Source organism: Saccopteryx leptura, chromosome 3 (assembly GCF_036850995.1).
Source record: "Saccopteryx leptura isolate mSacLep1 chromosome 3, mSacLep1_pri_phased_curated, whole genome shotgun sequence".
Taxonomy (NCBI): domain Eukaryota; kingdom Metazoa; phylum Chordata; class Mammalia; order Chiroptera; family Emballonuridae; genus Saccopteryx; species Saccopteryx leptura.
Window position 1 is genome coordinate 93,602,209 of NC_089505.1, and position 15,502 is coordinate 93,617,710.

Sequence of the window (15,502 nt, forward strand, 5' to 3'; positions counted from 1 at the left end):
TCCTTGTCCGATGCTGACCCCTAGTGGTGAAAACGGCCCAGGGCAGGAAGAAGCGGCAGCTGTCAGATCCCTTCCTGGGCTTGGAGGCAGGGGACTCCCCAGCAGTGGGGTCAGCAGTGCTGGTGCCTTCGCAGCCTGCCACCTGCAGCCCACACAGAGCCCTTTCAAGGTGCAGACCTAGGAAGCAAGGTCCCTGTTCTCCCAGGTCTTCCCAGTGCCCTGTGGGCAGACAGATCTGTCTTCCTTACCTTGGGGCACTGGCCTCAAACCTCCTGGGGAATTCCGATGTCTTTCAGGATTGAGAGACTCTGCTTCCACTGTCCTCTTGACCAGACCACTCAACTTGCTTCCGTCCTGGCCAACAAAACTCAGGTTCTACCCTCCTCCTTCTGACAGGCCACAGAGCCCTCTGCTGAGTATGAATAGTCAGGGTGAATGTTTGTAGCTCGGGGTGGTGGGTTTGTTGTAAGAAGACAGAGGGCTCAGAGGCAGAGGGAAGGGGCTCTCCTCAGAGCCCTGACAGCCTCAGTGTTCTTGGGGCGTCCGCCTGACCGGAGGTCTTCCCCATTGCCTGCCATCTGCAGGATTTCACCTCCTGGAGGCCCCGGGGCTGCCCGCCCCAGGCGGTGCTGTCCAGCTCCCCCTACAGCACCACTGGCCAGGGCGAGACCAGCAGGAGGGCCCCTTCCTGCACCTGTGCCTTACGTCCTTGGGTCTCAAGCCACAGAAAGCATCCAGCCTCATTTCAGTCTCACGGCATGCATTGGAGGAACTCGGGGGCCCAGGGGCGCAGTGGGAAGGTAGAAGGCCAAAGCCAAGGCAGCCACAGAGGGGGCCCAGCCAGGACACCACGCAGAGTGGCCTGCTAGATGCCCCCTGCTGGGAGGAGAGGCCGAACCAGGCGCCACCACGCGTGGGAGGATTTCACCCCTGTAGCCACATTGGCTCCATGGCACCACTCTGTTGGGTATAGGTATATATATTTTTACATATGTTGTTTTATTGAGATATAATTCACATGCCATAAATTCATCCTTTTAAGATACACGACTCAGTGGTTTTAGTATGTTCGCAAAGTTGTGTAACCATCACCAACCACTATCTAGTTCTGGAACAATTGTATCCCTCTCAACAGAAGCCCACCCTGTTAGCAGTCACTCCAGTGAGTTCTCGTTGTGCCCATTTCACACGTGTGGAAACAGACTCGGGGCTCCCCAGTGAGGTGGGGGCAGAGCTGGGAATTGAGCGGTCCCCAAGTTCCATTTTTGCGATGGCTTCGCTTCCAAAGCCTTTGAGGGACGTCCAGGTGCTGGCCCAAAGGAGGCACTGTCACACACAGCGGGCAGGCGAGCGGGAGGTCACAGTCTTCCCCCAGCATTCATCCTGCCCCCGGCCGCCTGGTCACGCTGAGCTCGCTGGCTGTCGCCACTGCTTCTCCACAGCGGGAAATGGTCTTACATTGGCCACCGCTGTGTAAATGGGGCTTCTCACCCTCGGCAGCTGGGGCCGGGAAAGTCTGCCATGGGCCATGCTGGGCACCGTGGGGTGTGGCAGCATCCCTGGCCTCCAACCATACATGCCAGTAGCATCTCCCAGTTGTGAAAAATAAACAGTCTCCAGACATTTCCCAGGGTTCCCTGGAGGATTCACCACGGCCAAAAACCAATCAGTCGTCTGGAAAGTAGGATGTTTCTTAAGAAAGAAACGAGTGTGGGGTCTCTTCATCTCTGCCTCTGTGCCCTGGCCAGTTGGTTTCAACACAGTCCCAAGTTGGGTCCTGCCATTTTCTGGGACATAACCTTTCTGAGCCTCAGTCTCCACGTGTGTAAGACCCTCATGGGGCGATGGTGAGTCACTGTGAATGCACGATGGATGCTCAATAAATGTGAGCTGTGATTACTGCTGTCCTAGGCCAAGGGTCCCCAAACTTTTTACACAGGGGGCCAGTTCACTGTCCCTCAGACCATTGGAGGGCCGGACTATAAAAAAAACTATGAACAAATCCCTATGCACACTGCACATATCTTATTTTAAAGTAAAAAAACAAAACGGGAACAAATACAATATTTAAAATAAAGAACAAGTAAATTTAAATCAACAAACTGACCAATATTTCAATGGGAACTATGCTCCTCTCACTGACCACCAATGAAAGAGGTGCCCCTTCCGGAAGTGCAGCGGGGCCGGATAAATGGCCTCAGGGGGCCGCAGTTTGGGGACCCCTGTCCTAGGCCCATCCTGTCCTCAGGCCACGGGGGCGAAGGGACATGGATTCTTGTGTCTGTTCCAATAATCAGTCACTGTGTGACCTTGAACAAGTCGGTTTTAACCTGCCTGGACCTCCGTTTCCTAATCTGGCCCAGGTAAGAGGCAGGCCTGGTGAGGGTGACTGAAAGGCAGGGTCCAGCAGGGTGGAACCGTGGCCATGGCCCGAGGCTCGGTTCCTTTTTGACGGCCATGCTCCACGCAAGCACCACTTGCCGGCCCCTCCCGGCCTGGACCACTACCGTCTCGGACCAGTGGGCCAGCCTTGCCCTGAGCCAGCTGCCAGCTCTGGACCTCGCCTCGGCCCCGGCCACCGCACTTGAGGGCGGAACCCGCCCAAGCACAGCACCGTCCCCCTGGGAGTCTCCCCCACCTCCGGAGCCTGTTTGTTGGAGATGGTTTGGAGCCTGTGTTTGCCTCATTGCTTCATGTTGCTGCCTCCGTGCCAGGCCTGTTGCCTCCAGCAGCCCAGAGCTCTGTGAAAGGGGCCCAGCCACTACTCAGCCCTGGAAGAGGGTAGTTGCGTCAACTTGTAGCAGGCGTCATACCTGTTTGGTTCAGATGCAGTCTGTTCCAGTGGTGTTGACAGGAGCTTGAAGGTTCTTGTGGTTTTTTTTGTTGTTGTTGTTGTTTGTTTGTTTTTGGAAGGTTCCCACTTCCAGGTCTTCCCGTCCTTTGGGCCGGAGGGAGGTGCCCTGGACAGGCAGGAATCCCGTGAAAAGCGAGTGAAGGACTCGGGTTAGCAGGACTCACAGCGTCCCCACGGGCAGGCTCTCTCTCTGACATGGAAACACATGCTGGCCCCCAGACCAGCAGGCCCTCCAGGCAGCTGGGGGCCTTCCTCGGCCTGGCCCAGAGGGTGGGCGAGGGCAGCGCCCTGCCCTTTCTCCCCCTCCGCCTCCTGAGTTTTATCACCTCATCTTACAGAAGACATAAATAATCCTCAACACCACCGTGACTGCTACTTTTTTAATGTGACAATAGGCCAGACGGTATCCTGGGCCTTCACGTGAATTATTCCACATCTGACTCCTACTCGTGAAATACTGTTTCATAATAACACTTATCTTTATTGAATATTTTTACCATGGGCCACACACTCTCCATAGCAACCGTGACGAGGGCACAAAGGCACGGAGAGGCGAGGGGCCTCTCTCAGGATCCCCCGCTAAGGAGGGGCAGGACCGGGGTCAAACCCAAGCCATCAGTGTTCAGAGCTCAGGCTCCGGAGGCAGTGCTGGGCCAGCTCATTGCACAACTCCAGGGAGCGCTACTTACACAGAAACGATCCCTCTCGGTTTTCCTATCGTACCAGGGAGGATCCTGAAGCTCAGAGACGGACTGATTTGTTCAAGGTCATACAGCAGTTAAGTAGTGGAAGTGGAGTCTGAACCGAGATGTGCTCCAGACTCAGGGATTGAGAGTGCGCAGGCAGGGTGTGAAGGCCCAGAGAGGAGCAGAGGGTGTCAGAGCGTGCCGGAGCTCCGTCAGACATGCTGCGTGAACTGCCACGGGGGGGCGGGGGAGCCCAAAGGGATGGGTGATAAGTGTGAGCTTGGCCCCCCCTTTCTGTTTACATTGCTGGTCTCGCTTTGTGTGGTCACGAGCTAAACTGCCACAGTGTGTGTGCAGATTTTAAGATTTCACCTGCCTTGTGTGTAGCTCATGCCTCTGTGCGGCTCTGTGTCAGAGGTGCAGTGTCCTCAGTGGGCGGTTTGGGAGAGGGTCCTGCGCCCCAGCACTCACAGGGACACCGCCCAGCCTGTGGGACCCACCCTAGCGCCCCGCCCCGTTGTCAGGTAGCAGTGATGTCAAGCTGCCTGCTGAGTTAGGAGGTGCCATTCCAAGTCCCCGGTAGGTGACGCTCCACCCGGGGGGGGGGGGGGGGAAGAAGGCCGGTGGGGACAGGAGCGTGGCCCTGTCCGGTCCGCTTCCTGTGCGGCCATAGAGGGCAGCTGGGACTTTCCTGGGCTTCCCACGTGTCTAGCTGGGAATGCTACACGAGGGCAGGGCAAGGGTTAATCCCCACATAACAGCAGGCCCGCTGGGATGCTCATTTCTCTCCCGATCACCTTCTGGGCAGCCAGAATGGACTGGGCAGGAGGAAGGGAGCAGGGTATCCCCCCAGGAGCATCCCCCCAGGATGGAGGGTCCAGACACATGTGCACCCGGAAGGAAAAGCAGATATGATCTCGAGTGAGTTGTACGGGTCCAGGAGACGTGAGTCTTCACGAAGCTGGGGCTGCTGCCGGCACGTGGCAGCTCTGAGACACCCCGGGCTCGATGGCCCCGGCAACAGAGGGGTCGCTCCGTTGCTCTGGTTGTGAGCCAGCGGAGCTGATTCCCTGGGCCCTCGGCCCGACACAGCAGAGACCTGCTTCCACTTACTCTGTGGGTTTTTACCAAGTGCTTCCCTGGTTGTGCCCAGTCCCCAGCCAGGTGCTGGGGTTCCGTGGTGACTAGACATGCCCGTTCTCTGCCTCCTGGACTGGGTCTGCATCCCTTATGCTGGTTGTTTTCTTGTCCCTCAAAGCATGGGCACCGTGGAACCCACAAAGGGTTCCCAGTCAGACACCCAGGCTTGGATCTCCGACTTGGATGTTATGCCTACTATGCACTCTTAGAGGACTCACTTAACCTCTCTGAGCTTTTAGTTTCTCTGCAGTCAAGCAGAGTTCATTCCATACTCCCTGCTTGAGACTCGGGGTTGGTGGGGCTGACACTCTCAACTTGACCTCTCCCCCACCCCCGCCACATAGGTTTAAATTCTCCAGGGGCTTGTGATGGAAGGGGGGTGATTTCACACACTCCTGGTGTGTCTGAGCTGGAGGCAATCCTAAAGAGTACTTGGTCCAGGCTTGTCATTGTCCAGATGTGGAAACTGAGGCTCAGAGAAGGCAGTGATTTACCTAAAGTAACCCAGCTCCTCAGTGTGATGAGGGTGTATCAGGCTCTAGGCCAAGGACTGTCTGTTTATCTGCTGGGATCTCTGCTCTGCCAGGAAGACCCTGAGGCCTGAGGCAAGAGATGGCAAGTTCTGGAGCAGGAAAGATGAGATAAAGTCTTTCATTTTATCTGCGTTCACATTAGGGGCAAACGGAGGCAGCTCTGCCTGTCACTACCCCTGGGGCATCAGATTCACTGGAAATCCCAGTGCCAGACCCTTGGGCCCTTCTGTATGTCCCCCCTCAGCCCTGGCATGAGCCTGGGAAGCTAGCTGGGAACTAGAAATTGACTGGTGAGAAGAAAATGCATTAATACGTTTCTAATACATGCCCTTTTTCTCTCCCAAATAATTTGAGATTGTTTCTAATAAAAGCCCACATATCCTGGGGAGAGGTAACCCAAAGTTAAGGAAGACCTCAGTCATCAGCTAGAGAGAGGAGGAGCTGCCTGCCTGTCCCGCCTGTCCTAACTCAGCCCCATGCTGTCCCTGGTCCTCCTCGCGTCCCGGGCACTTGCATCTGTGATCCCGAGAGCCGGGCTGGGTGTTGGCCCTCCCCAGCCTGCGTGATGCAGCACCTTGTGACGGGGGGAGGGCGGGGATCACAGGTTGGACTTGGCAGGAGGTCAGGCAATGGAAGCCAAAACCCCGTTTTCTCGCAGTGTCCTTCAAATCCCAGCTAGGCCCTGGAGAGAGCCCAAAGGAATGGGTGATAAGTGTGTGCTTGCCCCCCCACTTTCTGTTTACATTGCTGGTCTCGCTTTGATTTGGTCAGGAGCTAAGAGGTATCCCCCGGCGAGGCCTGCAGTTGCAGATGCTAACTCACTGATTGGCACTCGATGCAGAGCCGGAGATGATGCCCGGGAACAGAAGTCAATTCATGGGTTTCTCACGATGGTGAGTGATGGCCGAGCAGCAGGCCAAGAGGTCCCCTTGATCACGTCACCCTCTTTCTGTTTCCTGGCTCTCTCTCTAGGCCAAGCAGTCCTTGGCTACGCTGACCAAGGACGTCCCCAAGCGGCATTCACTCGCCATGCCGGGCGAGACGGTGCTCAACGGCAACCAGGAGTGGGTGGTGCAGGCGGACCTGCCGCTGACGGCAGCCATCCGGCAGAGCCAGCAGACCCTCTACCACTCACACCCCCCCCACCCTGCAGACCGGCAAGGTGAGTGCCCCCCAGCCCCCCCCCACACACACACAGCTGTGGGGGCTTCTCAGGAGGGCAGTCTCTTCGTTTGCACTAAGCTGCTGAGGGAAGCGTGGGGCAGGAGCCACGGGCTCATGTAACTGAAAAGTCTAAGAGCCAGACCTCCGACACGGCTGGATCCTGAGGTTTAGATGGTACCTGGGTCTGTCTGACTGCATCTCTCAGCTCTGCCTGCCTCCAGTTGGCTTCGTCTTTCATTTGTCTCTTTCCACGAGGCAGCCAAACATTCCCCAGCTGGTGGATTTTAGCTTACAGCTCAAACGTCTTATGATAGAGAAACTTTCCCTCTATGTACATAGCAGACCCCAACGAAGGACTCTTGATTGGCCAGCCTGAGTCACATGCCCACCCCAGGACCAATCACTGTGTCTAAACTCCAGACTGGGTCACATGGCTGGCATCCTTTGGCAGAGGAGACAGCTGAGCTCCCTGAATGACAGCTTCACACAGTCACATAATGTGTGGAAAAGCCAGAAATAAATGTCATAGGTGTTTGCTGTAGGCACTGGGTACGGGGGGGGGGGGGGGGGCAGCCTCTGGGCAGCACCTGCAGCCCACCTGGCTTCATTTTCTGTCACTCCTGTGAGTGGCTGCCTTTGTGAGACAGATGCAGTTGGGGGACAGGTAGCTAGTCTTTGGAGGCCCCAAGTCCTGCTGTCATGTCACCTAGCTGAGAATCAAGTTCTGACTCCAAAGCCCCTCTGCCATCCACCCCCCCCCCCAGACTTTATGGCCATTGGCAGCAAGGACTGTCTTCCTCAGTAATATAGTCCTGCCTACTCACGTGCTATCTGCACACAGTAGGCCCTCAGTCAGTATTGCTGAACAACGTGCTTCCTCCACCCAGAGCCTGTACCCACTGCCAGGGAAGCAGTCTCTGGGGTCCTCTGCAGGCTTCCAGCTGTGCATGCTTCCAGCTGTGCCTTCCGAGCTGAGCCTTTCATTCAGTGACTGTTGATTCAGCACCTACTACGTGCCAAGCACTGTGAGCTCTGGGTTCAGCATGGATAAGACACCCAGGGTGCCTGCCCTCGTGGAGCTGGCATTGTAGGTGTGAAGACAGACAACACACACATAACTAAGCTGGCACACAGTGATTAGATTGTAATTGACAGAACACAGGTGCTTTGATGGGAGGAAGGCAGTGGGAGGGAGACTGATCATTGAGGAAGGCCTCTTTTGGGACAGGCCTGAATGATGAGAATTCTCCCAGTGGGTAGCAGGACCAGCAGAGACTGGGGCAGGAGGGAGATGGCATGTGTTGGGCATTGTCAGAAGGCTGGTGTGACACAAGCAGAGGCTGGTGGGGTGGGCAGGGCTGTATCCCTTCTGGCCTCAGAGGTCAGAAGGAAGAGTGTGCATGTTTACCCCCAGGGTGACCAGATGCCTGGCTTTCACTGCAATGTGAGGCATGGAGGAGGGAGGCTCCTAGGAGGCTGCCATGGTCTACCAGGAGAGAGATGGGTTGTCTTGGGCTGAGGTGGTGGCACTGGGGTTGGAGAGAAGCAGACAGATCTGGGTGGGGTTTAGAAGTGCTGATTATGATTGGTGTGGGGGGGTGCTGGTGGTGGCTCTAGGCTTCTGCTTGGGAAGCTGGTGTTTACCAGCAGTTAGGATCACATCAGGTTTAGGGAATGTCCAGGGGTGGGAGCACTGTGAGGACAGTCACTGAGGTCCCTGGAGACTCTGCCTCTTCTTCTCCTTCACCCTGGTTAGCAGGGGCCTGGGTGGATGCAGAGGCTGTGATGGGAGATTCTTCCTGGAACCTCCACGCCGATGACTTGTGTGGCTGCTGAACAGAGGGGCGGAGAGCTGGGCAGGCGCCTTCCCTACGTCTCAGTGTTCTCGTCTGTATAATGGGGGCACTGGTGGAATCGCCTGCAAGGCAGTCAAGGCGAGGACATTCTCTCTGTCCCTCACTTACCAGCTGTCCCTGCTTTCCAGCGGTCAGGGTGAGCCCCTGCCACTCCCGGCAGCCCTCTGTCATCTCGGACGCGTCTGCCGCGGAAGGCGACCGGTCATCCACGCCAAGCGACATCAACTCCCCTCGACACCGGACGCACTCCCTCTGCAACGTAAGGCCAGCAGCAGCAGGGCCCGGGCCCTGGGCCCTGCCCGGAAACCGCTGGGGCGGGCGGAGGGGTGAAGACGAACTCGTTGTTTCCTCTCGTCCACCCAGGGAGCACTCTGGCGGAGGCACTTCCTGTTCTGTTCTTTCCTTTTGCAAGAAGAGATGGATGTGGGGAGAGAAAGGAAGGAGGCCCATTTGCTCCTTGTGTCCGGGAGGGCAAGGAAAATCCAGAGGAAGGCGGGCCTGGGTCGGCCGTGGGGTCTGTGCAGCCCGGGGCCCCTCTGGTGGGCTGCGCCTGAGACCGCGGGCTCCTCCTCCCGGACGTTACCCTCCGCAGCTCAGGGCCTTCCCAGCACACCTCATTTCTCCGTAGGGCCAGCTTGGCTCGAGGCTCCAGCCAGGAATGAGGCAGGATTTTTTTAGCTTCGGGACGCTTTGGCGTGTTTTGTCTCTGGAGCAGTATCCATGAATTTGTTCTAAGTTTGTTTAATCAAACACGTTTTGGTTGCATACCGGGTGCCAGCTACCAAGAGGCACATGTCCCTAGTCACCTAACTCCTGATGACTAGTAGGGCAGCAGACAGGCTCCCAAGAAGTGAGGGGGGGGGGGTGCCAGGTAAACAAAGGTGGGTCAAGTGTCTGAGGACAGGAGGATGGCATATCTAGGCTCTGACATCAGACAGGGGTTGGGTGTGGGGGCCACTCTTTATTCCTGTCCCATCGTGCGATTGAGAATACAGAGAGCTCCCCGGCTGTGTCCTGAAGATTGAGACATACTAGGGTAGGTCTTCAAATGCATGGGAAGGCTTTCTCAAGAACACAGTGAACGTTGCTTTATTAACCAGTGAGATAGAGAATTAAAAAAAAAAATGAGGTGAATACAGTGGGAAAGACAGAAAGAATAGCCATTCCTTGCTGATATGACTGTCTACCTGGAAACCTCCGGAGAAGAACCTTGAAAACCTATTAGCACTAATAATAAGCTTGTGCATAATGGTACTGATTGAAAATCAATTCATAAAAATCAGTACCTTTTCTATCTCATTTGGACCTGATTTCTACAAGTAATCATAATGGAAACTTTTTTTTTTCTATCTACAATAACAATGAAAGCACTTATAAAAACGGCTAAGACTAAACATAAAGGAAGCTGCCTCAGCGTGGTGGCGTGGGCAGCCTGACTGCTGGCCCGGGGCCTTGGTCGGCCCCTGTCCTAATGGGGAGAAGGTTGCCTGCAGGCCAGGGGCCCCACTGAGGGCTGGGATTCTTTTTTAACTGGGGCTTTATGAAAGGAAGCAGTGTGTTCTCTCATCCCCAGGAGAGCACCCCGGTGACAAAGGCTTTCTTGACTGACTGAACAAGGCAAAGAAGGTGGACCACTAAAGGGGCCACTGACATCTATCTCTGGTTCTGAGGGACCACTGTTAAGTTATACCTACAGCCAGCATCTTACAGTGTGGCCCAGAATCCTCTAGTGCACGTAGCCCAAATGAGACTACCTTTTCAGGGGCCTTTTTTTTTTTTTTTAATCTTCTCTTGATGGGCCCAAAGGGGGTCTGACAGCCCAAATGCTGTTGGAAAATTCATTGTACAGAAAGGATTCTCTAAAGGCCTCTTGAATTACATTGGCACAGGCCTAACCTTTTCCCCAAGTTGGCCTTGGCACATACCTGCTGCTACAGGTGTCAGGTCCAGCACATTTATTTCCAGGTTCACCTTAGAGCCCTATAGCCAGAAATACATACTTTAATGAGCCAGTTGTCTGGATACAGGCATTTCAGTGGGCACTGGTCTTATTCTCTTCCCCATAAATTTAGCAAAGATGTTTTAGCTGCCTACTGTGAGTCCCATTTGTAAACTTTGAGATAGGACTAAAGGCTAAACTACCATTTGTTCCATTCCTGCCCTCCCTCAACTACTTCTATCCCACATATCAACAGATGTGCACACAGGTAAGGCAGGAAGAGCCTGCAAATAGCTCCAGGTAACCCTCTGTTCTCAGGCATTTGACCTGACAACAGCAAGAACAGCCCGTGCAGTCTGGACTGAGGATCCTGCCCCCATCCTCCCATGCTCCGGCCACTCATTTAAAGCAGAAGCAGCAACTCAGCACAGAGAGGTTGTTAGAGAACATTGATGGACATGGCAAGTGACATAGACTTTGTTTCTTCATGGGCACTTTGCCTGCAATTCTGTAAACAACCATCAGTAGTCTCCCTAGTAATGACTTTCACGGTCCAAATGATCCTGTTTGCCCCCAGGTGGGACAGACTGATTTGGGGGTGTAGTGAAAGCTTTTGTACATCCACTTTTGCACACAATAAGAAGGAGAACTGGACCAGGAGGAACCAGACTGTCCCAAATTTGCATTGTAACTCTGCTTTTAATTAACTCCATGATGTTGGACTGTCTAGAGCCTATGTAGCTATAAATCAGGCTAATAAGTCCTTCTGTACTTATACAAAAATAAAAGATTCATTGGGTTTGTGGGGGGAGTTAGAGGCTACAGAGTATTTTCTAGTCTTCCTGTTTCAAAATCCTTTCTTTTTATGTTTTTTTTTTTTTCTATAAAAGTGTATTTCTTTAGGAAAAACACCAAGTGTAACCAACCTCCAGTTCTAACACACTCGACCAATTGGGACAGGAGCTTAGAAACCTTTGAGTAACTAATTTGTTGGTCAGAGAGTGTTGGGGGTCAAGAGGTCAGAGCGGGCAGCAGGGCACCCCAGAGCCTCGGGCCAGGACCCCTGATCCAAACAGCACATCAGTGAGCCCCAGGTCCTCCCCACTGAGCCATCTGGGAGTGTCTGCTTCAGGGGTGGGTGGTCGGTCCCGCAGTACGAAGCAGGGTGGTACCTAAGGGATGGCTTCCCTTCACGAAAGATCCCATGCTTCACAGGCCACCTCTGCTTTCATGTGTCTGTCCTGTGTCTCTGCTGTTTCATCTTTCTCTTCTGCTTTGGCAACAGGGCGACAGTCCCGGCCCAGTTCAGAAGAACCTGCACAACCCCATTGTACAGGTAGGTGTGCCTCCTCTGGGGTCTCGGGCCCTCCCTTCACCCCAGCCTATGACTTCATCCCCTGTTCCCCTGGGCCCTTGCCTCCCCCTCTTCAATACTTGGGACACCTAAGGCAGAGAGGAAGGAGTTAAGGTGCTACGTCACATGTGGATTGGTGCCTAAATCACAGTTATTACCTGGTCTGCCCTTCCGTGCCCTCATTTGGACCTGTACACCTACTAAGTGTATCACACATCCTCCATTCCTGCTGCCCTGGTAGTATCTTCTTCTGGCAGCCAGTCTGATGACCCAAGCCATAAGCTCACTGGGCCCCTCATTGCAGAAAACTTTTATTTATTTTAAACATTTTATATTCTATCATCAGGGTGAGGAGAAGAATCTGCAGGGAAGAGACCAACATGAATTTGAGGGTCAGAAGGGGGTCTCTGAGATGTTTTCTAGTTCTGGGGTTCCCACATGCTGGTCTCTGCAACCATTCATTGCATCAGGGTCCATCAGGAAAGTTTTTCAAATGCAGACTTCTGGGCCCTTCAACATGGAGATTATGATCTACCAGGTGTGGATTGGGCCTGAAATTTAGGAGATATATTTTGAGCACCATCAGTCTAGTCTATTCCCTACCTTTTTGTGGGAGAATGGTACCCCATGTCTATACAAAGCACTTGACAGTCTGCAAAGCTCTCTGATAGACACGGTCCCCCAAATCCTCCTAGTTATCTCATAATCAAGGCTGGAACCCAAGCCCCAGTCTCCCCCTCAACCTTGGCCACTCCTGCTTTTTGTCCAGGACCTTCAGGTCCAGGGTCCTTTCTCTTGGCTGACCCAAAGCTCAGGTGTCCTCCCTCCTCACTGTCCGGGCTCTCCCAGGCCTCCTTTTGCAGAGACTCTTTCACAGGGAACTTGTGCCCTTGTGCAGTGTCCAGTGGCCGGGCCATAGCCCAGTGCATGCACGCATTCTTGCAAGCCCTCAAGAGGCACTGGAAGGTGTGGGCAAACAATTTACATGATGATACAGGCATCACCAGCAGCTAAGCAGGATGGAATGCATATTGTGCGCCAGGCACTGCTCTAAGCGTTTGTATCCCCTTCAGTGACATCCTCATGACAGTCTTGGATGAGTCCTTCCGTTTGTCCCTGAGGTCCTGTAACTGGCCCAAGTTCCCTCAGACTCTGGCATTCCCGACCACGGGTGACCCCTTCCCCTCCCCCAACGGCCGTCCCGACGCGACACTCCCAGCTCAGGTTGGCTTTGTTCTTCTCCCCTTATCTCCACTACTTGGCCCTGACTCCTCAGTCACTAGAGGATCTTGAAGACCAAAAACGAAAAAAGAAGAAAGAGAAGATGGGATTTGGCTCCATCTCCCGCGTCTTCGCCAGAGGGAAGCAACGGAAGTCCCTCGACCCCGGCCTCTTTGATGGTACCGCCCCTGATTATTACATAGAGGAGGACGCGGACTGGTGATACCCGCCTCCCTTCGCTTGCTGCCCGGCAGGCGTGGCTGTGCGTGTGGACGTGCCTGCGTGCGTGCGTGGGGCGCGTGTGGGGGCGGGCGTGCGTGCGTGTCAGTGCGCATGGGCGTGGGTGCTGGGCGTGGCCAGGCGCAAACGCGTGTGACCCCTTCCCCGTGCGTCGCCACCTCTGTAATTGATGTACATACTACAACCGTGTGTGAATATGTCAACTCTCTGTCGTCTTCGGCGCGATACAGTTGTGTTGTTAACCTGGGTTTGTTTTTGTTTTGTTTGTTTTTTTTCAATGTTTCTTTTTGTTTGGTTCGTTGGGTTGGTTTTATCCCCCCCCCCCCGTCCCCCTCTCCTCTCCTCCTTTTTATGAAACTTGAAAACTTGAAGGACTGCTGTGTATTTGTAAATAACAAAAACTATTGTGCACTCCGTGCTTGTAAATGTCCCTTGTCCAAACTGCTACTTCTGGAGCCCGTCTCCCCAAGGATGTGGTCTGTTTTTGATGTCTTCCCTCTCCCTGCCCTCCCCTCCGGTGTGAACGTGTGGGACCAGACCCTGTTCTCGGGGCGCGCTCAAGTCACTTTAACCACAAAACGCCACCGTCGTCAGGGTAAGGTCCGCTCTCTGCAAGAGTCTCGAAAGCCCTGCCAAGGGGCCTTGTCTTGGCTGGGTTTGTTGAGGTCAAATGGGCTCTTTTTAACGGCCTGCCAGTTTTTAAATTGCGTTGCCGTTTTTTTCTTTATGGAAAAAGGAAAAAGGAAATTGTTCCGTTTAATTTATTTGCACAAGTGCAGAAGACTTATTCTATCTAAATTATTACATAAATATCGGAATGTATATTTTTCCATGGGGCGGGCGGGAGGCGGGTGTTTCTGTTGACTTGTCTATTCTCTTATCATGCTGCTGCCAAACTGCGCAAGGTAGAGTTTAGGGTGGCCAGAACCCAGGGACTATGGGATTTCAAAGCTTGCTTTTTTTTTTTTTTTTTTCTGTTCATTCTTCTTCTCTCTCCTCATTCTTCCGCCCCTGCATGGAAGTGCGCTCCACCTTTCTTCCCACTCATAGCTCTCTTCAGGTCTTTCTCTGTAGTATATTTATTTATCTGAAATACAGAACACTGACCTCAGTAAGCAGGGCGCCTACTGTAATGGTCACCTTCTCTCGAGTCTGTCTTTTGATTGAGGTAGAATACAGGGGAAACAGCCAATCACATGACCATAGGGTATGACCACAGGGACCATACGCTGAGCGGTTCTACGAGGGTCCTCCAGCGGCATTCCCTGCAGCTATGTCTCTCTCGTCCTTGGTTTATTCTGCACATTGGCCAGGCAGGTGTTATTAGAGGAGGCTCTCCTCTGAAGGGAAGGGCTGTTGGGGATATAGTGTCCAGCTCCAGAGCCCCTGCCCTCCCATTCTGGTTGGTTCCTCCAGCCACGCTTAGCAGAATCTCTCTGAATCCCTTTGGCCCTGTCTTACCAATTGTCACAGCAGCCTGAGCCCACTCACCCCAGGAGAGAGGGCTGGAGGCAACATCTGCCTATTTGGGGAGCAGTGTTGGCCCCAGTGAGGCTCACCAGCAAGGAGCGTGTGCTTTAAACGTGGGCTGATGGAAATCGTGTAAGCTAGAAGCCAGCGCCTCCTCCTGAGGCCTCAAACTAGCCTCCCTTTCCTCTTGGTCTGTGAATCCTTCCCCGCCTCTCCCTCGGTGCTCCCCCAGTGCTCCACCTTAACTACTAACAGTTCAATTCACACACTAAACAACAGTAGTTGAGCTTTCTGCTAACAATAACATTTTCAGCTCTTACAAAGAAAGAAGTGCTGGTGCGTCTCTACCAGAACTGATAGGGTATTTTGTCCACAGTCTCTGAAACAAACAAAAGCTGCAGTTGGCCTCTCCCTTTCCTTCTGACCTGGTGGGGGTTGGGAAGGAGCCAGCCCGGCACCTATTAAGGCTCTTCCTGGCCTCCTTTGGCTAAGCTGTTTAACCGAGACCGGAGCTGGCATCCTTCTCTGCAGAGATATTTTAGAAAACACTTTCTCCCCCATGAATTTTTTTTTTCTTTTGATTGATTTTTATTGTTTTCCCCTTATGAGAAAATAAGATTGCAACCACTCCTGGTAATGATTCAGTAGTTCCTTTTTCATTTCAGTTTTTGTAAATTAGGAGATAATTCTAAGAGTTACTAAGGATGATTTATTTAAGAGAACTACGTCAAATAGCGAATGAGTTATGGGTAACATTAGATGAAAATAACCTTTCCCATGGGAAAGGTTTCTCGAAGGCATGGATGCAAATATAAAATATAAAAAAAATCTAAATAAAGCTTATTTTAAAATATTACTGAATTCTATGTTATTTGATTGCTTTTATCTTGCTCCGGGTGGGAGGCAAAGCCCCCATGAGCTATCCCCTGGAATTCCAGGCCTGGGTCCCAAGGGGTGATGGGAAGGGCCGAGGAAAGCTGGATGGATTCTGGGCCCACAGAGGGGCTGAGGCCCAGGTGGTCTCCCGGAAACATCATGTCTTTGC

General features: G+C 53.3%; 1 protein-coding gene across 5 annotated transcripts in view; it reads left to right on the forward strand.

The window, feature by feature from the left end:
* KAZN (kazrin, periplakin interacting protein) overlaps window positions 1–15,502 on the forward strand; it is a 763,503-nt gene that overhangs the window by 712,056 nt on the left and 35,945 nt on the right. For 4 of the 5 annotated variants that reach the window (XM_066375120.1, XM_066375121.1, XM_066375122.1 and 1 more), the window contains 4 exons: window positions 6,186–6,375; window positions 8,362–8,492; window positions 11,458–11,508; window positions 12,803–12,926. In XM_066375120.1, the coding sequence (XP_066231217.1) occupies window positions 6,186–6,375; window positions 8,362–8,492; window positions 11,458–11,508; window positions 12,803–12,926 (496 nt within the window). Of the gene's footprint in view, window positions 1–6,185; window positions 6,376–8,361; window positions 8,493–11,457; window positions 11,509–12,802; window positions 15,292–15,502 lie in introns of those variants that run through there. The other variant, XM_066375124.1, reaches the window with a different exon arrangement.